The 26674-nt window shown below is 44.9% G+C and overlaps 1 protein-coding gene across 1 annotated transcript in view; it reads right to left on the reverse strand.

Moving 5' to 3' along the window:
- The window catches only part of LOC144680499 (protein LYRIC-like), a 109321-nt gene that overhangs the window by 22692 nt on the left and 59955 nt on the right, over positions 1-26674 (reverse strand). The window contains exons 5-9 of the mRNA XM_078541540.1: positions 20361-20600; positions 17630-17704; positions 8931-9029; positions 4596-4711; positions 1295-1411 (exon numbers count right to left, since the gene is read on the reverse strand). Of these exons, the coding sequence (XP_078397666.1) occupies positions 1295-1411; positions 4596-4711; positions 8931-9029; positions 17630-17704; positions 20361-20600 (647 nt within the window). The remainder of the gene's footprint in view (positions 1-1294; positions 1412-4595; positions 4712-8930; positions 9030-17629; positions 17705-20360; positions 20601-26674) is intronic.

The following is a 26674-nucleotide window of genomic DNA, read 5'->3' on the forward strand; positions in this document are numbered from 1 at the left end:
GGCCTAGAGGTTGGAAAGAGGTTTACTGCCTCAGTTTTCTCACTTACTCACGCCACCACACACCAACACAAAAGCACACCAATTCACAGTGTGAACGAGCACCGAGACTGGGAGTGAGCCTGGCACACACACTCTGACCCTCTCACACTATGGTCATTTTCATTAATTACTCTTTTTCAACTTAACAACTTATTGCTATGACATTGCTTTATTTTTGCTCAGCAATTGTTTATTTTCTTAATACCTCAGCTATTTTTTTTTTGAAATTCAGTTTAAAGTTGTGCTGAACCTTAACTTTCCGAAACTTGCTCATCTGCCCCTTGAGGGGGAAAAATGGAAATGTGCCATTTCCCATGTCCCAAGCGAAAAGGCTGAACAAGCCAGGTATAAGGAGTTCATGAACTGTTTACATGCTAGGCACATAATGGAAAAGAGATAATCTTCGAAATACTGGAGCCTAATACAGCAGTTAGCAGGGCATGTGATATACTGCAGAACTGCTTCAAGCCAGGTTTAGACAAAAAAAAAGATAGCACGTGAAGGTAGGGATAGATTAAATCCTTTAACTAAAGCTGGTGTACTTTAGAGAAAGAAATAAATATGGGATGAAGTCTTGCATTTTTCATTGCTCAAGGCTAAGAGCCACCTTGGCTAGCAGCAGCTCTTTTTCTCTGATGGGTATTTTACTTATGAGTATTTAGGTGTCTTTCTTGCTTGCAATAGTGTTTTAATGTTCAATAAATCTCTAAAGTTAAGCCTTGGCTACTAGAGATAGGAATTTTACAATATAGTCCAAAATAATAGTCTAACAGTTCTTGATCCATTTGAAAGCTAATACATATGTAGATTGTTTTTATAATTTAATAACATTTACATAACACGTTACCACATTAAAAGATCTTAAAAGAGTTACATAAGAAATTATTTATGAGGTAGGTTTTGCAAATTATTCTATTGTTCCTCCATTGGTAAACAGAATATGCTGACTCAGGATAAAAAAAAGGAAAGTTATTACATTGCTCAGCACTATTCTTTCTCATTTGAATAAGCTGAAAATTCATCCAAAATATTAAAAATATAAAGTCCTGTTCAGTGTCTGATTCCTGTCCTCTTTTGCGTGGTGCCTGGAAGCATTTTGCACTCTTAAAGATGCTAAATAAGTGCATTGTGATTAGTATTACAAAGAACATGATGTTTCTCAGATTCTCCAAAAAACTGCTTCATTTCTCACTTTCTTAAAGCTGATCAAACTAAAGCTATTGTGCCTTTCAGGGTTTTATGAACTTGTACGTACCTCCTCGCTGCCAACGGAATCCTCCGATTGCTTGCCCTTCTTCCTTTTCTTCTTTCGTTTTGACTTCCCACTGCCTGCAGAGTTCACCTGAGATTTTTCTTCCTCATCATCGGACACCTAGACAATGAAAAAAAATGGCAACCCAGGGAAGTCACTGAATTTCCTTTTAAAATCGCTCGTGTCTCACTCAGATATATGGGCCTGGATTTCGCGGAGTTGTGGAGACTCCGCATCTAGTCCAAAATGGCGCCCATATCTTGGATCTGGAAGTCCTGCCCCCCCTTTTGACAGATCCTAATTTCAAGAGTAGGGGAAACGGGGCGGAGTGTGGTTCACACATGAGGGATACCCAAACCTGGCAGGGTCATTTGAACTCAGTGCTGAGTTCAAACAGACCATATTTTTGCTGGAGTGAGGTACATTTCTCGCAGTGTGTGACTTACAACTTTTCTGAGTAAATGTGAATTTTCATAAAAGACAGATAAGATCTGTGGAACAGTCAAGCTGTTGAGTCATTTAAATCCCCTGTCCTTTAAATTCTGGAGCAAAAGTGTGCCTGTGTCCAAGTTGAAAAAAATTGACGCTTTCAGTTTCAATAGCCATTTGTTGACATAACCCCAAGTGCTATCATTATAGTATTATTACTGTTTGACTGCTTCCACAACCAATCATTATTACAATGGGGAAAACTGTTAAGTTCAGAGCTTGACTCACAGGTCCAAGCAGTTATTAAGGGATTAACTAGCTTTGAGTGGCTATGAATACGAATGTTTGTTTTTCACAAGGGATTAAGTATGTGAGGGAATTTAAATGTATTGTGCAGGTTTTTATCAATTAATGTTTTTTAAATGTAGCAATGTATGTAACAGATACTTGGAACTTGATTTTATTTCAACTCAACATGACTCTGGAGGTCTACCCATGACGGATACTGGGTGAGTTGGCTAAGGGTGGTGGGTGGGGAGGGCATGGCTTGGCATGAGTTGGCAATAAGTTGGCATAGGTGCTATAAAATGCCATGGGAATGAGTGGGGGAGCATGGGTTAGTTTGGAGGGTAAAGGAGCCATTGGAGGTGGGTGGGGGCATGGGTTTGCATGAGTTGAAATGGATTTGGAATGGGCAGTGGGTGGGGGTTGACAGCTAGAGGGTCTAATATTCAACTACACAACTGGGACGAAGACCAGGGCACCGAGGCAGGCCTTTTAAACATCCTGCCTAGGCTGTTTCAGAAGACGATGGACCAGACGCCAGCACACACCTGCCAGCCCCATCCCCAGAACGAAGATCCCGTTATTCGGGGCACTGTTTCGATAAGGTGGGTATGGTGAGCTGGGAAATTTCCCAACTCTGCACAGCCACCTCCGCAGCGAAAATCTGGGCCATGGTGTTTGAGACATGTCATGCTCAAGGTGCTGAAGGCTAGGCTGGGGTATTTCAGCACAGTAATGAGGGAGTGCTGTGCTGTCGGATAAGATGTTAAACACCTCCAGATGTCGGCCATCTCAGTTGGATGCAAAATATATCTTGGCACTATTTCGAAAAAGAGCAAGGGAGTTTCTGTCTATGCCAATGTCTATCTCTCAACCAGCACTAATAGAATCTTGACAGGTGTGGGCTGCGTAAGCAGGTTGGGATGAGGTGAGGTGGGGAGGGAGTTTCTGTCAGAAAATGTGGAAGTTTGGGCTTCCTGGCATGTTGTGGAGTTTTGACTCTCTGAAGTGTACAACGTTTTGATTTGATTTACAGACTTGGCTTCCAGTCAGACAGAGAATACTCTGGAACAGGTCACAGGCTCAGGTAAATCACCTGCTGCTATTAGTGAGAGCGTTGGAGAGCAGGGAGGGGAATGGGGGAGGTTATGATCTCCAAACCAGGGGGTTCATGATTGTTGTGGGGGGTTGGGGGGGTTCTTCTTTTAGCTGCTGGGTTTCGCCAAAGACTGAGAATTCTTGACAACCAGAATTAAATATGCAAAGCAAGTTAAATCAGAGATTTCCAGCCCCATTAAAATATTTAATTGGCCAACCTGCCTCCTGGGAACCGTACGGCTGCATGCCCTTGTCCCACCTTTGTTAAATTCAGAAGTGGGCAGGTTGGGGTGGGGGTTGAGATTTTTAAAGTTCTAACATCTCACTCAACCCAATTTACCCAGTTTTGTAAGTTCAACTTGGGTTATCTTGACATTTAGCTTGTGTTTGTGCGACCTGGCTGTGCGCAAATTGGCTGCCATGTTCCCCTACATTAAAACAGTGATGAAACTTCAAAGATACTTGATTGATTCTAAAGAGCTTTGAGCCTTCTGTGGTCACAAAAGCAAATATGCAATTGCAAATACTTTCATTAAATATGCACTGATGTTGTCAATGCAAATTCCAGAGCTGTACTTTCATAACAGCCAATATTAAATATGGTTTAAAGAAAGTTGGTGCATAAAGCTTACAGTAAACAACACAAGTTAAATATTTTTGAAACATCAATCTATACTAGACAATGCATGTCTCAGTCATTTGCTGTCCGCTGTTGATGTGCAGTATTCCGCAACTGACTTCCAGAGTTAAAATTGGGGAGAATTGGCGTGACTGGGTGGGAGTGCGGCCGATCGCCACCCGCGATCGGCTGCGTGTTGCCATTTTACGCGTGCGGGTCAATTAAGGCCGTCCAGCGTGACGTGCACCCCGGAAGCGCTGAACGCTCCCTGTGCGGGCGGGGGAGGAGGTCAAGGGTCTGCGCTCTTTTGCGCATGCACACGAAATCTCAGGGAGATTAGTTTGATTTTTTAAAATTTAAATAAAGAAAGAAAAAAATTTTTAAGACATGTTCCCTCACGTGAAACTGTCACATGAACTGGCACAGGTCTATGAATTTTATTAAAATTTTTTATTGAAGTTTAAAAACCTTCATGAAACCTCACCCCGCCCGTGGATGAGGTTTCATGATAAATGCGAAGGCCGCCTGGGCTCTTTGCCTGCCCGCCAATCTTATAGGTTGGATGGGCAGCTATGTCAAGTGTTTTAATAGACATTTAAATGGCCTTAATAGGCCTTTGACAGTTCAGCAGGCGTGCACGCCGAACTGAAAATCGGAATGACATGCGGTGACGTCGGGAAGCACGCCCGATGTCAACGCGCATCATTTTATGTATCAGCGAGCAAGGCCCGCCCCCGCATGCCGACCCGAAGATTCTGGCCATTGAGTTGGAACCAAGTCAAAAGAGTTACTTATGAGTTTATTGTAGGGCATTAAGGGGTCTTGAATTATTTCATTAACAATACTGATTAGATTGTACATTTTCATTATTACCCTCAGCTTCTCTTTTCCTACTTCCTGGGCTATTAATGTTTCCTCTCCTTTCCAGTTGCCCCATTCCTCTGTTGGTGGGCTCCAATCTGAGTTAAGGTCAACGGCAAAGGGGTCATCTGTAAAACAAAGGAATATAATTTTAACATATTCATGACTTTTTTTTCTATTAATGAACATAAAAATGATCTGAAAATATTGGACACCTTGCATAAGTGTCAACTTCAGGAAGTAACAGTTCCACCAACATTAAAATTAAGCACCCTCAATGTTATGAAATTACTTCCTAAGGGCTGAGGCTTTTCCACAGTCAGACAGGAAATTTGTTGCTGTCCATTACCTTTCACACTTACTTGTGGCAGGCAAGGGTCAGATGTGGTCCTGTGGCCAATGTTCAATTCCAATTTATTGCTATACCTTTTATTGTCAGTAATTTTTCAAGGTTTGTTAGGTCTGTTCAATGGACTGGTTCCTCACAATCTTAAATCCACCAATGAAGGAGTAACGCTGAAAATAGGCTTCCCAAATTCCAAATCAAATCCAGTGACTTTACCTGCATAAAAATAACATGCCGATGGCAACATGTGCATTGTGAACCGATGAAGAATCAGCAGGACTTTCCCAGCCGCAGTTTGCTCTAACATCTCTTCCCTGGTGTTATTCTTTCTTCTATGCCACCTCTGTACATTGCTTTGATTGTGTCAGAAGGTTTGTACAACTCGTTCTTTCAGACATCTCTACCAACTTCCAGTCTTGGGGAAAAATTTTGAATTTCCTCAGTCTCCTTCTCCCAATCTTTTGTAGAAACCAGCATTCATAGAGCTCCTAAGCTACCAAACCAAATGTTCCTACAAACAATACATCACTGAACATACCATTCAACAGCAAACACACAAATGCTGTGAAGATAGAAAACATCTATTACTCGGAAAAATTCCAAAATGCATGCTGACTGAACATTTTGGCCTCCCAGGGGTGAAATGGCAGGTAAGGTGGGGGCGTAAAATTGGGCACCATGGCAGCTACCTGGCCTGTGGTTATTTTACCTGTGGCAGGGGAGGCATTGGGCAGACTGCTTGCCCATGGGTCAACTGAGGCCCTTAAGTGGCCAAATAATAGCAACATCAGGGACTCCTCCTGCTGCTGCAGGGATTTTTCCGGAGGCAAGGGAGGCCAACGCCAAGTGTCCAGGTGAGGGGAGTGGGTGCCTCCTATTTGGGCCTATGTCCATTGGAGGCCACCCCCACCCTGCCATTCTGGCCCCAGCAAGATCCCAGACTCACCTTGCTCTGGGCTCCTGGATCCTCTTTTTCAGGGGAATTGCTGTAGTCCCAGCAATGGTCAATACTCCCACTGGAACTGCTGGGACAAGGGAGCTTCTGGCCATTTTATTAGCTGGCAACTTTCGGAGGCAGGATTTATCCTCAAATGGGGGCAGCAGCCCTGCCTCAAGATAATTAGAAGCTCAATGGGTCATTAAACAGCCTTGGAATAGATGCCTCCTATTAGGTTGGAAGCAATGATCTGAGGATCCACCAATGGTGATTAAGAATCCTTAAACCTCATTCTCATATCCCACAGCATCATCTGAAATCCTTTTAGTTTTGTTATTATTGACTGACAATTATTCTCCACGTCACATGTAATTGACTTTCCTGTTGCATTATCTCCCAAATATCAAAAATAATGTTATTCCAACAACCCTCCACCCCTATTGGGGTTACACTAAACAAAGATGTGGATTGAGCGATGGCAATGCTGTTAATGTCAAGGGGAGATAGTTAGATTCTCTCTCACTGGACATGGTCATTGCTTTGCACATGTGTGGCGCAAATGTTACTTGCCATTTATCAGTCCAAGCCTGAATGTGCTCCAGGTCTTGCTGCATTTGTACAAGGACTGTTTCAATATCTGAGGAGTTGGCAAGTGATACTGAACGTTATTATCAGCAAATATCCCCACCTCTGGCCTTATGATGGAGGGAAGGTCATTGATGAAGCAGCTAAAGGTGGTTGGGCTTCGGAAGCTACCCTGAGGAACTTCTGACATGATGTCCTGGGCCGGAGATGATTGACCTCCAACAACCACAACCATTTTTCTTTGGGTTAGGTATGACTTTAATTTTGATGGAGTTCTTTGATGCCATAGGCGGTCAAATGCTGCCTTGATGTCAAGGGCAATCATTCTCACTTCACCTCTTGAATTCAGATCCTTTGTCCATGTCTGGACCAAGGTTGTAACGAGGTCAGGAGCCGAGTGGCCCTGGCAGAACACAAACTAAGTGTTGGTGAGAAAGTTATTGTTGTCTAAGACCCACTCGACAGAACTGTCAACAACACATTCCATCACTTTGCTGATGATCAAGAGTAGACTGATGAGGCAGTAATTGGCCGGATTGGATTTTCTTGATTTTGGGGGACAGGGCATACCTGGGCATTTGTCCACATTGTTGGGTAGAGGCCAGTGTTGTAGCTCTGCTGCAACAGCCTAGTGAGGTCATATAGTTTTTTTCCCTTTTGTTGGTTCCCTTAGCACCTGTTGCAGGCCTAGTCTGACAGGTGTGTCCTTCAGGACTCGGCCAGCTCAATCAGTAGTGGTGCTACTGAGCCACTCTTGCTGATGGACGTTGAAGTTCCCCACCCAGAGTGCATTCTGTGCCTGTGCTACCCTCAGTAATTTTGGGTAGTACAATCACTAATGGCAGAATGTCAGTGCTGCGCTTGAGCCTGGGGTGAAAAGATATGGAGGTATTTTCCATTTTGGATGTAATTGAAAAACTGTTTGCATTGGACTGGCCACCCGTGATACACTCTATTTTATCTTCCTTTCCAGTGACCTCCATGCCTGCTGAGTGTCTGCTTCATTTCGGCTGGTAAGCAAAGGGTTTACATGAGTGCAAAGGAAAAGGCGAATCAAGTGATTGAGTTGTTGCACCACACAGTGGTTGTAAACAGAAATACTCTCCTATAATGTAGTTTAAGTGGTGACTGAATGAAAACAGTCATTATTTACTGATTTTGATTTGAAATAAAATGTCAGCTTTTATTTCACCTGTGTTACAGCATACACCATCCTTGGTGGACAGGCAAATACCATATAATTGGCAGGGGATAACCAGAATTGACTTTCCTTCTGGCTTATCTCCCATAAAACTAAAAAGGACCTGGACTCCACATAGCAATGTTCCATGACCAAAACTATTACCTTACCGGGCAGGTAGCCTCATTGTGCTACAAAAAGTTAGTGAAAGAATTTGAATATCTGATGCCATTCATGAGTTTATTGAAGGAGAAAATTTTAACGGTCAGTGTTTACAATCACTTAAATGTCAGTTGATGTAGTTTCTTAATGTTACTTTATATTAAATGGCATAAAAACCCTGAGGAAAATCCTTTATCAAATTCCAAAAAGAAAATCAAAAAACACATTTATATTATTGAGCTACACAGTGAGGGGCCAAAATTCTGCAGTCCTTCCAGCACACTCCTACCATTGCTCCAGCAAGAGTCTGGTGAAGGAACCAAATATTAGGCCTGGGACTGGGATAAGCCAGGTCCTGGCATTCCCCTGCAGTTTCCCTGGGGCCTTGTGGGGGTGCATGCTGTCAATCTCCCTTACACTAAGCAGTTACTGGAAGTGCATCACTCTAATTATAGATGCCTTGTGTGAGAAAAAAGTGGCTTGTGACATCAAGTTTGGGTCTCATGAGCTTGAGGATTGTGGCAGGAAGGGAAGGCTAAAAAGAAGTCACGAGTTTCAGTTTTGGGGTCCCCGGGAAGGATTAAGGCAGAGAAATTGCAAAATCCGTCTCACTTTCAACAAAATGAGGATGGAGCGAGGAGGGATGGCAAATCCAACTGAATATTTTTCAAGCAGGACCAAGAGACGACTTTCTCGAGGAGCACAAGCCATAACAAAATGAAGTCAGGATTTCAAAAAAGATGCAGACAGTTCCTGACAGTAAGACAGGCAACTCCATCTTCCACTTTTACTTCACCCATTCTTATAAGTCAATAGCCCAATCACAAGATTTGCTGAGAACAACCAGTCAAAAACCCAAAGCAATCAATTCAAATTTGAATTTGGTATGTGATCCTGGTAACAAATAATTACCAAACTTGGATATTATTCTCAGACCAACTAAAACATTTTCTTTCAACTTTGCCCATTGCAACAGGCAGGTACTTTATTCAGTTGTCTTATAACATACATTGTAAAACCAAGCTAATGTACTTCCAATATGTAAAAGTTGTTAACTCCTTTACTGACTATATTAGGACTCTAACCATGCAATAAATTTACACTGAGAAAAGTTTTTAAATAATGAGACTTCCCTACCTAGTCCAAGCCATGCTTCATCAATTGTATGAGACGGCAATGAGGCACTCAGGTAACACCTTGATGGGCTATCTTGAGATGAAGTATTGTCTTGGGTAACTGAAGACAAAAAAAAAAAATACTTTTTCAAACCAGTTCATGATATCCTTAAAACTCAAGTCATAAGCTTGTAATTGGTGTAATTATGACATATTCATATGCTAATTTATATATTTCATGGAGACAATGTGACAGTTTACAAAGAAATGGCAATGTGAGGAAAACATTTTTGCATTACAGTATCACGGTATTCCTGTCGCTATAACTTCCAATGAAAATTAACATTTTAGTTTTGATGTCGTTTGTCATTTTAATTACTTTTTTTATTCATTCACAGGATGCGAGCTTCGCTGGCTGGGCCAGCATTTATTGCCCATCCCTAATTGCCCTTGAGAAGGTGGTGGTGATCTGCCTTCTTGAAAAGCTGCAGTCCATGTGGTGCAGTTACACACACAGAGCTGTTAGGAAGGGAGTTCAGCATTTTGACCCAGTGACAGTGAAGGAATGGCAATATATTTCCAAGTCAGGATGCTGAGTGACTTGGAGGGGAACTTCCAGGTAGTGGTGTTCCCATCTATCTGCTGCCCTTGTCCTTCTAAATGGTAGTGGTCGTGGGTTTGGAAGATGCTGTTGAAGAAGCCTTGGTGAATTCTTGCAGTGCATCTTGTAGATGATACACACTTCTGCTACTGTGCGTTGGTGATGGAGGGAGTGAATGTTTGTGGATGTTCTGCCAATCAAGTGGGATGTTTTGCTCTGGGTGGTGTCAAGCTTCTTGAGTGTTGTGGGAGCCACACTCATCCAGGCAAGTGGGGAGTATTCCATCACACTCCTGACTTGTGCCTTGTAGATGGTGAACAGGCTTTGAGGAGTCAGGAGGTGAGTTACTCGCCGCACGATTCCATGCCTCTGACCTGCTCTTCTGGTGACATTATTTATATGGCTGGTTCAGTTTCTGGTCAATGGTAACCCCCAGGATGTTGATAGCGGGGGATTTAGTGATGGTAATGCCATTGAACATCAAGGCGTGATGGTTGGATTCTCTCTTGTTGGAGATTGTCTTTGCCTGACACTTGTGTGGCACGAATGTTACTTGCCGCTTGTCAGCCCAAGCCTAGATATCGTGTAGGTCTTGCTGCGTTTGGACATGGACTGCTTCAGTATCTGAGGAATCACGAATGGTGCTGAACATTGTGCAATCATCAGCAAACATGTCTTGAAAGTCATTTTCAAGGGGATGCATTGTAAATATTTCCCTTTTGTTTCATTTGGATTCCTCCTAAGATGCAGAGGTCAGACAAAGTTGTGCCAGGTACTTTGCAGCATGTTGTATTCAGCATTTTATCTGCCCATGGCACCAGTTCAGATACCAGCATCCTGGAAAATGCAGTACATTTGAAGCAGCAGCACTGGTTAAATCACAACTTACCAACTGGCCTCTGGGTGGGAGGGCATTCCACCACTTTCCTTCACCATTTTACAGGCTACCTGTCCCTAAAGGCTGGTAAAATCCGGCCCCATGGGCCGGATTTTGAGTTCGGCATGTGGGCGCAGTCAGCGGGCCTGGGAGTGGATGGGAAACAGGCCGATGCCCGACCGCAATTTCACGCTGGCTGGCCAATTAATGGCCAGCCAGCGTGAAAGGCATGCTGAAATGCTCAGCGCTGCTGGGGTGGGGGCGGGAGGAGGGCAAGCACTGGTCAGTGCCGGTGCAGAGGAGCGCTCCCTGAAGGCAGGGAGCTGAGCTATCTCAGGGAGCTGAAGAATTCAAAAGCCATAAATAAAGATTTTCAAATGGCGAAAAAATGTGCACGCATTAGTATCAGTCACCTGAACATATGGCTGATGTAAATTCTGTCTAAACATTTTTATATTTTTTTAAAAATAATATCGGAAACCTCATCCCGCCCTTGGATGAGGTTTCCTCAAAAAGGCAAAGGCTGCCTGGGCAATTCGCCTGCCTACCAATTGTAATGTTGGACAGGCAACGAAAAATCATCGTTGATTACTAAGTTACTGGCTTTAATCGACCTCATAATTGTCGACAGGCGTGCTGCCAACTTTTAATTTGGAAAATAAATGCTGCTTTAGCTTGAGTGACACTTGGTCACAGGGCTGAATAATTGCTCTCAGCATCAGTAGCCTAGAGTTAAGACCCTGATCCAAATAACTACTTGAGCATTATAAGCAATTTTTGTTGTGCTACAAGATATGTTTTATTGGACTGGAGAAGGAGAGAGATTTTTACTTCAGTAAATTAAGGGCTATTGAACTCATCTGCCAAGAACATGAAAGTGAGAACAACCCTGCCATTCAGAGGATTGTGGAGATTCTGTATGCAACAGAGGAAGGATTCGCTCCTCCAGAAGGTAATGATATTATAAATCACCCAGAAGATGACCAGGATGAATACTAAGCCTATGTAATTGTTCATGCAGCACTTAGGCAACAAAGAGATGGGATCAGATCATCAGCTCATTTCATACCTTGCTTGAATATTTCATCCCCCTGGACCCAAAGAATGAATCTTTGCCAGCTGCCTGCTTATAAGCCTGAAAATGGATGGGTTCCTGACATGCTCCGGATCCAATGCACTGCCTTCCATAAATTTATAGCAGAGCCCATTCTGAAAGGTGCAATATAGTGTGAGCATCGTATGAGCATGCGATGACATTGGGACACTCGCCCGATGTCATCACGTGCTATTTCACACTCAATCGGGTTGGGCGCGCGCCCACACGCCGACCGAAAAATTCTGCCCCATGTGTGCATTTGGGTTGGCATGCAGAGTCTTGATGGCTACAGAGATTTTGTCTATAATTGAAAGGACTATTTGGCAGCTTGCACGTGGTGAAATTTTGCACCTTCCACAATTGGTGTATTCTTTTTGGCGGGAAAGTGATAGGGGTGCTTATCTTGTCAATCTTGATGCCAGTCACCTGCTTCATACAGGAATGAACTGTAGACTGGCTTATCTGACAGATATCCCCTGCAATGGTCTGGAAGAATCCATGCTTAGCACCATGGTGATCATCACAGCTGTAGAAAGAACTATCCTAGTCCATTATAATGTCCACAAATCAGCCTGCACCAGCTGGCATAGTTTTGTCACTTGCCTTTCAATGAAGCTATGGCACTGAAGAGAGGCGTCCTGTGGTTTACTCAAGTATGGGGTCTTAGTCTGTAAACCTGTGTACTTGGGATTTGTTCCCTTCAATAATTACCCTTGAGATTACTGGTAGGTCTGAACAAAATGATCCCTCATGAATTGGTCTTCCTCATCCAATTCATGCAACACTTAGGCAACAACTGAAGAGATTTCCATCCCCCAACTTCATTCGCTGCAACTTGTATGCAGCAATAATTGGCAACTCTCCAGGGAAACATGTCTTATCAAACTCAAACCTTCCATAAGGAATTAACAATGTAGGAGGAAACACAAGTGTGCAAGATGTTTAATGCACATGTAGAAAAATGTGCACTGCAAAAAAAAAATCTCTGGACTTTATCCAATGAAACTACAGCAGCCTTGGTTTATGTGATACTCCAAAGCTGGTCAGGCCTACTTTCCTGGCAATGAACAATAGAGCCATATAGATTTACAGCATAAAGAAAATTATTTGACCATTTGTGTTTGTGCTAGCTCCTTGGTAAAGCAATTGAAAACTAATCCCACACTCCCCCCATTACTGAATCATTCTCCGCCATTTCTTTTCCTCCAGTTTTTTCCTTAAAGGATGCAATGGTCTTTGCCTCAACTACTGCCTGCAGCAAAACATTCAACATTGTAATAACCCTCTGTGTAAAGAAGTACCTCCAAATTACCCTCTTCCTTCTTTTATAGACAACTTAAATTGTTATCGCCTTATTGCTGATTCTCTAGCCAAAGGAAATGGTCTTTTCCTGCTTATTCACATCAATTAAATCTCCTCTTTGCTTTCTCTGTTTTAGTGGAAATTGGTCTAGCATTTCATGTCTGTCCTCATAACTATAGTTTTTCAATTCTGATGTCATCCTGGTGAACTGCATATTCTTTATGGCTTTATTCTCTTTTCTTTGATGGATCACCTAAAACTGAACAAAGGATTTCAAAAGTGGTCAAAAATGTCTGTATAAATTATTTATTTATTTTCTTTATATTTATTATATTTATAAATATAAATTGTTCTTTAATCCATGCCCCTACTTTATAAATAATGCAGGAAGACAGTGATAAAGAAACACTGTCACTTGCTCTCGCAGTCACCAGCTCAGAAACTTGAGGCGAGCACAAAGGTGGGATCTGCACTTGGTGAAGACTCTGAGCACCAGTGGTGTGCATCCAGAAATAAAGGGTAACTTGCCAGAGGGCTAGGTTGCTTACAGATTCTGCAGAGTATTCAGATGAATACTTCAATGGGCCAGCATACAGAAAAAGGGGGCAGGATTTTTCCTATGGCAGGTGGGCTGGGCGGGAACGGGCACGCCCCCAATTAAGGCCCGCCCAGCATAATATGCGACTGGTAGCGCTCAGTGAAGAGCGCAGCAATCTCTCAGCGAAGAGCACAGCAATCTCTCTGAGATACGGAGCTGCCTCAGGGAGATTGAATGGATATTAAAATAAATTAAAGAAATGATTTAGAAATGTATTTAAACATGTCCCCTCATTTGACTGTGTCACATGCGTGGGGGCATGCTTTCATATTTAATCAAAATTTCTTTATTTAATAAAAGCTTCAGGAAACCTCATCCCGCTCACGCAGAAGTGCTTCAATTAACTTCTTAATGGCCTTAATAGGCTGTTAACATTTCGACGGGCGCACAGCCGACTCCAGCGCACGCCCGCTGATCAAAATATCGTGATGGCGCGCGATGACTTCAGGACGCATGCCCGACGTCATCACACGTGATTTTATGCGTCGGCGTGTCGGGCCGAGCGCCGATCGGAAAATTCTGCCCAGGCTATTGGGAATGCACAGAAATGTTATAGTGCATTGGCAGGGCTGCCAGAAAGAGTCTGCAATGTCAAGGAGGGGTCTGGCACAGGTCTTCGCGCAGAGCTTGGAGCCCTTCCTTTCCAATGCAGTACCAGCAGAAGCCACTTAGTCTCTGGGTGCTGCTATGGAAACTCAAGACTGTTCTCATTCAAGCTCAGCATGCTGCCATGCAAGGTCAGACTGCTGTCACAATCGTGTCTTGCAGGGTGTCACAGCAGTCTGGCAATCTGTCCACTAAAAGATTACTAGGAGTGCTGAGGTGCCACCCCGGTAAAGTGGCAGTGTCTCCATGAAGCACAAACCTGCTGTCCTCTCTCAGGAAAATAGCATTTATTCCCCCCACCATGACCACTCTGCCACTGCCCTTGCTGTTGTCGGTCAGCCAGCCAGCCAGCCAGCCAGCCAGCCCAGATTGCTGCCAAGATGGCGCAGTCTGAACCAGGCCTACCTGCTCCGCTATTCAATATGATCATGGTTGATTTGCTGCGTCAACTTCATTTTCCTGCCCGCTCTCCATATCCCTCATTTCCGAGTGACCAAACATCGATCCAGCTCAGCCTTCTGGCTTCTTGTTTTCTGGGTCCAGACCTGCCTGAGATCATCCTCCTAAGTTATCTGCAGTCTCTCTCAGCAAAAGTTAGCCAAGCTGCAGCCACAGGGGTAACATTGCATAGGAGCATAGGCTAGGCAAAGGCACACTGAACACACGCATAAAGGTAAAGCATAAGCTTGATTAGTTAGCATTTGTACAGAATATGGCATGGTTTGATTTATAAGTTTGATTTTGAAATATTTATTTTGTATTAGCATTTATTTTTGCATTGTGTCTGAGCGGACTGGATGGTTAGTAACAGATGGTCAGTAAGGTACGGTGTGAAACTGCTGTGAATGAGGAATTGGGATTGCATTTATTGATATAGTTGGATGAGTTCTTCATGGTCAGCATGACCAGATGAGGGTGCTGTTGGTCGTCTCCTCTCTTCCTCTTCCTTCTCCTGCTCCTCAGCTGGTCGCTTTATACCTGTTGTCAAGGCTGTGCTATCATGCTGGCAAGGTTATAAAGCATGCCGCAGACCACAACAAATCCTGACGCCTGCCAATTACTGCAAGAATCCTCCAGAGCAGTTCAAGCAACACAATCATTGTTTCAGTACTCCACAGTCTAATCTATCTCATTTCATAGGGCAGTATAGCTTTCAAAAATGCATGCCGCCCATGTGTGTGCAGATGGCGCACCACAGTCATGAGTCATGTTGGATCAAATGATAGCTAATGCCACCCAGTAGCCACCATCTGGTTTGTCGTGGTGGCTCAAAAGCAGATAACACAGTGGACTGCTGCAGAAGAAAGGCAGCATGGCTATTGCCAGGATACCAGGCATTGACTTGCATGATGTGCTGAATATGACAGAACACCAGCTGTAATTTGAGGGAGTGGAATCCCTTCCAGTTGTGGTACATCTCAGGAGTTGACAATAAGTGTCCACAAAGCAACGCAAGTGTCGTCAACATGAGGAAACCTGCAATCATGGTGAAGCTGCATATTCATTTCACCTACTTCTCTCTAAGAGAGATTGAAAGGTATTTTTCCTGCCTGGAATTCAGAACCTCAGGTGATCTCCCTTATGCAAATAGTGGACAGCAACTGGTGTAGTTACAAATATCGCCTGCTCTAGCCTGGAAGGAACCCGTGCATAGAAGTTCACTGCAATGGTCACTTTCATAGTTACTTGCAATGCTGTGCTTACCCTGCTCTGAGGTTGCAGTTGTGCCTGCAGGAGGTGGCACATTTCAGTGAAATTTTACTGAAGCACAGACATCTCATATATTGTTCCTCATGGAAGTTCAGGCAAGACAATTGTTCCCTGAATACCCTGAGTGGATAAGGCTTCCTGCTGAGAATCCTTCTCCCCTTTCTCCTCCTCCCTCTTCCAGCAGCTTATCCTGCTCTGTATCACTTCTGCTCATTTTCTCTGTTATGATTTGGTCCAAGGGGAATGCCTACTACTGCACCCATGTCAGGGAGCCAATGGTTTGTGCAGAATCCTTGAAGTCAGCAAAGACCCACAGTGTGCGTCACACAATTTCCTGCACACATCAACTTTTAGAAACCACCAAAAACCTCTTAAAATTTCAATGAGCCAGTAGAAATCAATCAATAATTAACCTGAAAGTGGTTGATGATCCTTTTAAATAGCACTGGTTGACCTGCCTACTCTGCATAAGCCCAGTGGATGCTCTCTGTGTATGCTAATGCCCTCACCAAAATCATATCCAGCATGGTTCGCATGAGAAGTGCACGCATGGCCACATGCACCATTTTGGAGCCAAACAGGCAATTAACTGTAGCACTGAAAACAGGGCACTAAAGAGTTAACAAAGTAAGACATCCCAAGGCTTTTCAAAGGAGCGTCAGAGTGGTTGAGTCAGTAGCTCCCGTAAAATTTAAGTAGTATTTAGATATTCACTTGTGTTGCCATAGCCTCCAGGACTATGGGCCAAGCGCTGGAAAATGGGATTAGTGTAGTCAGATCTTTGTTGACTGGCGTGGACACGATGGGCCGAATGGCCTCCTTCTATGCTGTAGTCTATGAGATAAAATTCAACCTCAAGCCACGTAGAATCATAGATCAGTACAGCACAGGAGGACGACATTCAGCCCATCAAGTCTGCGCCAACCTTAAGTCTTGTTTCATGTCAATATTACTACTACATTTCTTTTTATTGTACAAGCCTGTACCATTCTAGCCTCTTGCTGAACACCTTACTGAACATCCTCCTGAAAATCCATGTACACTACAACTGGCTTGGTCCCATTTTATATGAGCAAGGTGCACCTTGGGGGAAAAGCCTTGCCCAGAGTCATGAAATTTAATGTGGGACCTAAATTTAATCATTTGAATATATCAGCATGAATTTTCCTTGGTCGCACTGCTTCTTTGCTCTGTCCAAAACCAATTTGGCCCACAAAGTTGGGGACCAATTTTTCAATCCAAACATATCACCAACAAAGTGTTGTGCTACAAATGGAGCCTTGGAAAATGGGAGCTGTATGTATTAGTGGTAAATTCACAAATCATATCTATCAAAAACAACTGTTATTCTGTGTGGTACTACATCAGCAAACTCCTCTGAGGAGTCCTGCATCACAATGAAATGATTTAAAACAGAAACCTGTGACAACAAAGAGTAAGGCTGTGGTTGATAATACTTATTAAAAATATCAAAAATTCATTATCCTCTCAGACTATGGCATAATTTAAGGGGGAGGTGGTAACGTAGTGGATTTGAAAGCTTGTTTCAGTAATGAAGACTATTAAACTATCATCGATTGTCATAAAAACCCATCTGGTTCACTGATGTTCTTTAGGAAAGGAAATTTGCCTACTTTACCTGGTCTGGCTTACACGTGACTCTAGATTCACAGCAGTGTGGTTGACTCTTAACTGCCCCCTGAAATGGCTGAGCAAGCCAAAAGCAATTAGGGGTGGGCAGGAAATGCTGGCCTTGCCAGCAATGCTCACATCCCATGAAAGAATGAAAAGAAACTCAACTGTATTAGCTTTCTATGATTTAATGGCCACTATTCAGCAGCCTCTATTTATAATGCATTACAATATAGCTCACTGCTGACAATGAAATGAACCGAAAGTAGGGTATAGACATGAGAATTCTCTGCACTTACTTGTTTCGGGAGGATCAGGAAATGCTCCAAAGGTCACAGGAGGCTTTCTCACACCCGTCTTGTTGTCCCATGTTCCTAAACACAAATCAGCAAGATCAATTCATGACAAGGTAACAAATCAGTTGCTTCTCAAATCAATGGGTTTGAGATTGTTCATTACACTAGTTTTGGAATATGAGTGCTTGTAAAAGGGCTCATTTCCCAATTAGGCATTTTCAGCATGTAACAGTCTTCACAGAAATTGCTGATCAGGGAATCTGTGTTACAAGCTCCTGATTAGATCAGAGCTGCGGCGCTCTCCCATTTTCCCAACCAAATCTCGAGTGTCGTTTACTGTAGAGAACATCCCATCAGGGAAAACAGCCCTTAAAACCTCTAACATTTAGCGAATCTACATTTCAATGGGCAACAGACCTGAAGAATTTAAGTCTGCAATCAAATTCTTATTTGCAAACAACCTTCTTAATTAGCTCTTTTTAAGACGTCAACAGAGTGCAAGTCTCCTATATATGTTACAATTAGTTCATAAAGCTTTTAACATTGCAATGTTAATGTAGAAGCTTCCACATAAAATTACATGACATTCTCATCCAAATCCACTTGAGACTCCTGCATCCTTAAAACTTGCCGATAAGTAGATATCAAAGTCCAGTTCTATAAATATTGCCAGTATCTGTCCATGTCTTTCAAGTTTTCTACAGTAATATTAAAGCAAAACTTCATTATATACTACACTCTAACTATACAAACTGCCAACTTCCCTTATCGTTTCTGCCCTAGCTCCCCCTCTCTCACTTGTGTTCTGTCCCTTTCCTCTATGTCCTTTTCCTCCAAATTGTGGCTTATTTTGTTGCCCAGTTGGTCTCCTTTCCCCCATCCTTTCTTTCTCACATACCCCAGCATCTGCACAAAATTCTAGCTGCAGACACTGGCCGATTAGAAGTGATATAAACAATTCCTCTTGAATGCTTCCCAGGGGGAAAAAATCGAAGTGAGAATCTTTGTCACTTTTTTTTTGTTAGGCAAATAGACCATCGAGTTTAGCAGGTCAAAAAATTACTGCACACATAGTTATAAGAACAATGGCAAAGACTGAATCAACCACTTCAATTTATATAATACCTTTGACATAATAAATTGTCCCAAGGCAGATAAATGTTGTCCTTACTAAAATCACTGCTTGGCAAATAATATACTTCTGTATCATTGAGTAGCCATGGGACTTGATAAAAGTTAAATTTCACAGGTTTTTTTTAAAATAGCAGAAGAAACCTTTTCAGTTCAGAGTTGTTACTGTCAGCAATTTGTGTAAGTATCCTTATAACCTATGTTAGGAGACATAACTGTGGTTATATTATGGGATTGTAGCATGGGAACTATTGGCTGACTGTGTCTGCCTATCTTTATTTCATTTGTTAATAAAACAAAACCAGCATTTGTTGTCTATCCCTAATTGCCCTTGAGAAACTAGTGTTGAACTGCCTTCATGAACCGCTGCAGTCCATGCGGTATAGGTACGCCCACAATACTGTTAGGAAGCAATTTCCAGGTTTTGACCCAGTGACAGTGAAGGAACAGCGATATAGTTCCAAGTCAGGATGGCGTTCTCATTATTCTGTTGCTCTTGTTCTTCTAGGTGGTAGTGATTGCAAGTTTGGAAGGTGCTGCCGAAGGAGGCTTGGCAAATGACTGCAGTGCATATTGTAGATGGTGCACACTGTTGCCAATGTGCTCTGGTGGTGGAGGGAGTTAATGTTTGAGGCGGTGAATGGGATGCCAACAAGCAGGCTGTTTTGGCCTGCATGGTGTCAAGCTTCTTGCTTGTTGTCGAAGCTGCACTCACCCAGGCAAGTGGAGAGTATTCAATCACATTACTGGCTTGTGCCTTGTGCATGGTGGGCAGGCTTTGGGAGTCAGGAGTGTGGGAGTCTTGGAACGTGTGAGAATGGTTAGAAGGCTGCTTTGACTTGGTGAAATCTACTGACATACAGGTACAAGATTTCCATTATACAAGTGATGTGGTGTATATAAGGCAGACATGAAGCACAGTATAATGGAAAATTCTCAAAGTGAGACTCGACACACTCATGTGTTACCACAAGGCCATTCTAGATCGATCTCCTTGTGGATGTTGACAAGTGCATGTCTCTTATTTTATTATGCTATAAATATAAGCATTGTATTTTAATACTTTATTTCTCGTATTGTAGCTTCTTTTATAACGGTAATAAAACACACATACTTTGTACAAGGCTGCCTCTAGCCTAGAATACCAAAGATCAAATCTAATATAAGTAATTTACAGAAGAATCTGAGAGCACCCAGGCCACAACTGTGGCATCGCCTGCTCTTTCCTATCATGAATTACCAGCTTTGCAAGGTGCAACCTCATATCACATTTAATGGGGTTAGGTAAACTCTACTTCAGTGTTCCAACAATGCGCTTTAATCCCAGCCTCAGAGATTTCACTGATCCAGTGTGAGATTTGCACTTTCACCCCCTTCGTGGACAGTATTGTGTCTCATTATGGATTGTTCTGTGCCTGGAGTCAGACTAACTAGGAACAATATTGAGACTACTCATACTTGATCATGTGAGCTTCTAATCCTCAGTACAAGGAGACTTTTGTCACGTCAGTTTATTCCATCTGTCTGGCCAGCTATTTTAATCCACTGCATCATCCATTCCTTTGCTCTCACTGCACTTACAAACAATTTTAAAGATACTGACCTATATTGGCGAAGATGTCCTGCTCAGCAGAATCTGCAGTATCCCAGTCGACTCCACTGCAGCTCAAGTCCTTGGCTGTTACTCCCCAACCCGAGGTAGCCTTTGGTCTCTCCGAGGGTCCCCAGGACATAGAATTCGCATCTCCTCCCACTGTCCAAGCGCTGGCTTTGTCAGTTGCCTCATTCCAGCTGCACACTGTATCACCGAGAGAATCAGGTGGAGCACTCCATGCCATGGTCTCTGGAAAAATTAAACATAATAAATAGCAGGTTAAATGCCATTTGCTATAGAACCTGCAACATTTTACAGTCTATTCTAGTTATTTATAAGGCACGAGCTATTCATGGTCCAGTTTAAGGGACAGATTTATGGGGCAGAATTTTACCCTTGGTGTGGTGGGGGGGCGGTGGGGAGGGAGGGAGGGGGGGGTCAGGAAGCCGACTGCCGCCCGCGATCAGCAGCGCACTGCAATTTTACACGGGAAGGCCAATTAAGGCCCCTAGCATGAGATGAGGCCTTTCAATGAGTGCGAAAGGGCGGGCGGTTCCAATGGCGACTTGGTGGCTGATTCAAATGTGGCCTTGGCAGCCCCTGGAAGGCTGCCACTGAAGGACGTGGAAGTCGTGTGCATGGATGCTGCAGCGGGTGGGCTCGGCAGGCGCGAGGGCAGGTCAGCGGGGCTGTTGGCCCCGCATTTTTTGGACGAGGGCCTCGCTGCCCTCCTGGCGGAGGTGGCAGCCGGGAGAGAAACACTTGTCTCCAGGGACGAGAGGAGGAGGCCCCCCCCACCTCTCAAAAAAGGTCTGGGAGGAGGCGGCATCCACAGTCAGCAGCCACGATATGGTGAGGTGCACACGGGCGCTGTGCCGGAAGCGCTTCACCAATCTCCTGCGATCGGGAAGGGTGAGTACTGTGTTGGCATGGGTCACTTTGCAGGGCAGTTAAGAGCTGCCCATCCCCTCCGTGAACCTCAGACGTGTTAGAGTGTGAGTGGCAAATGAGACAGGGTCTGGCCAAGGGGGTGAGCCCTGGCTGCTTGGACTGAGTGCCTAGTGGCTCCAGGGTCACGAATCGGATAAGCCCTGCGAGGTATTCCTCAGGTGGGGTTGGCCAGGCTGCAACGGGGCTGCAGGTAGAGAGTGGACTACTCAATGCTCCTCTATCCTTCCAGGAGGAAACATCCCATAACAATTCTGAGAGGTCGCAGACTGGCAGGGAACCCCCACACCTCCTCATCCTCTTGTGATGCAAGCAGGAGGCCCTGGAGCTGGAGAGGCGCCATGCACCTTGGTCAAGCGGCCGTGGTGAGGTTGGGGTGCCAGAGGAAGGTAAGGGTGCAGTGCACTGAGGTGAGAATGTGGCTTTTTGCAGCCATTGCGGTGTAGTCTCTTTATTGATGTGAGCCTTGAACCTGGAACGCTCATCGATAATGGAAAGACGAGGGCACCATGATGCAGATCTCTGGCCAGAATTTTTCCGTCGGCGAGTTGGGGGTGGGTCCCGCTCGCCAATGCGAAAATGACGCGGGATGACGTCGGGAGGAATCCCCGACATCATCCCGCCCCATTTAAATATTCAGGTTTGGCGGGCAGGCCAGGAGCCCCAGCGGGCTTCTGAAAAAACATGAAACCTCATCCACTGGCGGGATGAGGTTTCATGTCAGTTTTTAAAAACTTTAATAAACTTTATGTAATATTTATTAACATGTCCCACCTCGTGTGACATTGTCACGAGGGGAACATGTTAATAATTTTTTTATTTTGCTATTTTTTAGGTTTATTAAACTTTCAGTGATCTCCCTGAGACAGCGCTTAGTCACAGGGAGCAGTGCGCTCTTTCGTGCGCATGCGTGAAACAGCGCACTTTGACAGCTGGGGATTCCCTCCCTCCTTGCACAGGAAGCGCATAGCAGCCTGTTGGGTGGGCCTTAATTGGCCCACCCACTCAAAATGGCGGCGGGGCCCGTTTCGGTGGCGGAGTTCGGCTGTCTGCCTGCCACCGAGCCAGTGGGGCCTGCCCGCCATCGAGGGCTAAATTCTGCCCTCTGTCTCATCAGGGTGCCAGGCATGCACACTGACAGTGTAATGACATGTCCTTCTTCTCCCTTTTAGGTTCAGCAGCAGCTCCTCGTTGTGAGGAGCTTGAAGGCCCACCCCTGACCCGAGGACCAGCATGGTGAGCACGCACCAGCGTCACACCCAGTCTGTTAAGCAGGCACCAGCGCAGATACCAGCACCTCGGTGGGCATAAGATCGGCTCTAGTATCTCAGTGCACATTGGTGAGGGCACTTCACACTCGCTTGAGGTGCAGGTGGAGGCAGAGAGTGCCCAAGACGCCGGCAGTCGGAGGACTGTTGGGGAACAGGACAATGCTCAGCTGATGGCTGATGATGGGCCTCTAGAGTCATCCCTAAGGCAGCAGCTGCTGGATGACCAGCAGGGTGTGCGGGAAGATCTGGCGGAGATACATGAGGGGATGCATGCCATGGTGTCCGTTGTGGAGGAGTCCATGCGGAGCATAAGCACTGCGCTGACCCTCATGGCCGAGTGCAATGCCTCCTCCAGGCAGCGAGTGGCGACTCTCATGGAGAGGCTTCTCCAGGGATTCAATCAGTAGTTCCTGGGGGTGTGCAAGCCCTCACACCCTGCAATGTCCTCAGCTGGTCAGTGTCAGTGTAGAAGATGCATTGGGCACCCAGTATCCCAGCTTGGTGCCCGTCTATCAATGGTGAGCAGGGAGGTCCAGAGCGACCCGACGTTGATGCACAAGCTGCTTCTTGTCTCTGTGGGCTCCTCTCAGGGTGCTCCGGATGATGGCAGCAGCTCCTCCACCCCTCTGCCAGAGACCGTGGCATCTGATGAGGCTGTGGCGACTGGGAAGATGCCAGCAAAGGCACTGGCTGCTCCCTCCCAGGCGGGGCGAGCACAGGCCCCACGGGCCAGAGGACGCCCGCCAAGGTCATCAAGGCCAACAGGACAATAGAGTGAGCAGGTTGTCTCCAACGCCGGTGCCAGCCAGGAGGGAGCACCTAGACGGGGCATCCGCAAGTGAAAACTTAAAGCACCTTAAGTGCAACATGGCCTGATCATGGGTGATATTTGTTTGCATCATTTAAATAAAAAACAGAAAAATGGGGGAATGTAAAACTCCGGTGAATGTTATTTTCGGCTATGTTTGTCCCCCAGAAGTAAATGAGTTTTTTTTGTCTGTCACCAGTTTGACGCAACTGTGGACAGCTGATTGGAAGACTCAACACAGATCCCCCATTGAGCCCTGGAAAGAGCCGGAGGTGTAGAAGTTTAGGGCCACTGTGACCTTCAGAGCCATTGGCATGAGGTATCCACCCACACAGTCAGAGCTGATCTCAGGGACGATCCTCTGACAGATGGAGGTCACTGTCTCCTTTGGGAGACAGAGCCTCCTTCGGCATTGCACCTCAGACATATTGAGGTAGCTGCATCGCTGCCTGTAAACCCTGGCAGCAGGATAGTGGCGCCTTCTGCAGCCCCTTCCACGTTGGCCTTCTTGTTGGCCCTGCACCCCTTATGCCTGCGCCTCTCCTCCCCTGGAAGCTGAATAGGACATCTGGCATCTGGCCTCCTCCTTCTGGCCCTCTCTTCCTCCTCAGAGGAGATGCCTCTAGCGCAGACCACAATCCCTATTACAAGGGTAAGGGAAGGCTGTCTGATACCTGGAACGCTCCACGTGGTGTTGAATTGTCCAGGGGCCTGGAAGACAACACTGAGTCCTGAGCTGAAGATTCTAAATGCTCTGAATGCAGCTCTGAAGTGAAATGAAGCTGTCCTGTTTACAGGAGCAAGCAGCAGCAAGTGATATCCAAAACTACTAACATTCACTTTGTGAAGCCCACTGACCCCTCTTGTCTTGCCAGTGGATCAGTTTTTGCAAATTGTGGCCTGCCCGCGGGACAGCCTGAAAATCGCACGGGCTACGTAAACTCGGAGTCAATCGGTCTCTCAAGGGCCTTAACTGGCCTCTTAATTAATGGCAGGCACGCCTCCGTCTTCATCGCGCACCTGCCTAGCGAAATATCGTGAGAGTGCGCGTCGAGGTTGGGATGCTCGCCCGACATCAACGTGCTTTATTTCATGCACGGGCATGTCAGGCACGCACCCGCACGCCAAGGGTAAAACTCTGCCCATGATTACAAAAACTATCCTGTTTTTACAGTGCATATCAAAGTCTGAATGAGTCAACTTAATGCCAACATGTAAATATTCCAGATGAACCTGAAATACAGCAGGGCTACAGAAGTTTCATCATTAATGGTGCTGTTATTGATGGATCCTTTTCCTGAAAAAGAATGTAAAATAAGGATTCTCAGAACAATTCTTGTGCGTGGCTTTGGGAGGTGAAAATCGGCTGCAAGCTTGTGCCTTCACTCTTTGTCTTACTGGCTACCCAAAGTCTCACACCTCAGGTTTGCCCAATGTTGACAGAACTGCTCATTTCCTGCTTCATGGCCTTTAAATAAAAACCTCTTGGATTTGAGAGTTGAATCAAACAAGGAGACGAGTACAAACATTATGGATCTTTACTTTCAAAAATAGAACCACCAGGGCAGGGGCATCAAAAAGAATAGTTAAGCTTTCAAGCTGATATCCAGTTTCTAAAAATTTTACATGTAGGGCTTTGGGAAAATGGAAAACTTCGGACCAGTCACAAATGAGGACGTGTGTGTGTGTGTGTGTGTGTGTGTGCGAGAGCACATGACAGAAATCTGATAAACCCAGTTTAATTTTTTGAGGATATCACCAATATGCTGGACAGGGGAATGTCTATGGATGTTGTCTACATGGTGTGGAAGGCATCTGATATGGTCTTACATACGGGGCAGAATTTTTAGGTTGGCGGGCGGGCACGCGCCTGGCCTGATCGGAGGCAAAATTGCGCGAGATGACGTCAGGTAAGCGTCCTGGCATCATCCCATGATGCTCGCGTGATATTTCAGTCGGCGGGCGCATGCAAAAGTCGAAAGCGCACCCGCCGACAATTAAGAGGCCAGTTAAGGTAATTAAAGTTGCAATTGTCTTTACTTTTACCATTGCCCGTCCAACCTTACAGTTGGCGGATGGTCGAATTGGCCAGGCGGACTTTGCATTTTTCTTCAAACCTCATCCGCGGGCGGGATGAGGCTTCCGCGATGAAATAAAATATAAATAAATTTCTGTGAACAGCATTTCAGTCGCTAAACTTTCAGGCGATTTATAATGATGCATGGACACTTTCTTTCAGCTTCTAAAACCTTTATTTTTGATTTTTCAGGTCTTCACCTCCCTGAGGCAGCTCTCTGCCTTCAGGGAGCTTTCATTCGGTGCTCGCTCACACCCGCGCTGACATCGGCACCTGCCTTCTTCCCACCCCCACCCCCACTCTGGCGGTGCTGAATATTTCAGCGTGCGTTTCATGCTGGCTGGCTGTTAATTGGCCAACCAGTATGAAATCGCAGTTGGGGTCAATGCCTATGAAATTTTTGACAAAAAATAAAAGCATGCAGAACTGAAGATCACCTTGTAACGGTTGTAATGAGATGGGTGTTTGGACACAGTAGGGATAAAGGGAATGTACTGTGATTGACGGGATGTGAAAAGTGATGTTTCCAGGGATATGTACTGGGGCCTCAGCTGTCAATGACTTGGATGAAGGAATAGAGCTGAACATCCAAGATTGCAGATAACATTAAATTAGGAGGCACAGAACGCTTTGTAGGAAGAACTGCGAGTTATATAGGGACATAGACAGATTAAGTGAGTGTGCAAAACTAAGGTTAGACGGAATTAAATGTGTGAAGTCATCCATTTTGGATCCAAGAAAGACAAACCAGAATATATTTTTAATGGTGTGAGACTGGGAATGATGGGGGAACTAGTACACGGGTACACAAACTAATCAAAAAGTCTAATGGAATATTGGACTTTTATGTCTTGGGTAAATGAGTTCGTTGGCCAACTGAACTCTAACTGCACGCCTTCCTATGTTCTCCTCAATTGCTGCTCACAATCAATAAACGGGGGGAGGCTGATATAAGAGTAAACAGTGATGGTTTATTGAGACATAGGGCAGAGCACCAGATCATACTTACTCACTCAGGAACCTCCAGGACTAGACTTACAGTTCCCAGTTACCCACACTGTACAGTGACTGTCACATGATCAGTATTGATTCCCTTAAAGGGACAGGATACCTCACTTTGCACATTGACTTAATCTCAATGGGGTTGAAATACAGAGGGGAGATTCCTCAAGTGTTGCTTTGGTGGTACAAAGCCTTGCTCGGGCTCTATCTGGACAGC

This window comes from Cetorhinus maximus, chromosome 5 (assembly GCF_964194155.1).
Source record: "Cetorhinus maximus chromosome 5, sCetMax3.hap1.1, whole genome shotgun sequence".
NCBI classification, from domain to species: domain Eukaryota; kingdom Metazoa; phylum Chordata; class Chondrichthyes; order Lamniformes; family Cetorhinidae; genus Cetorhinus; species Cetorhinus maximus.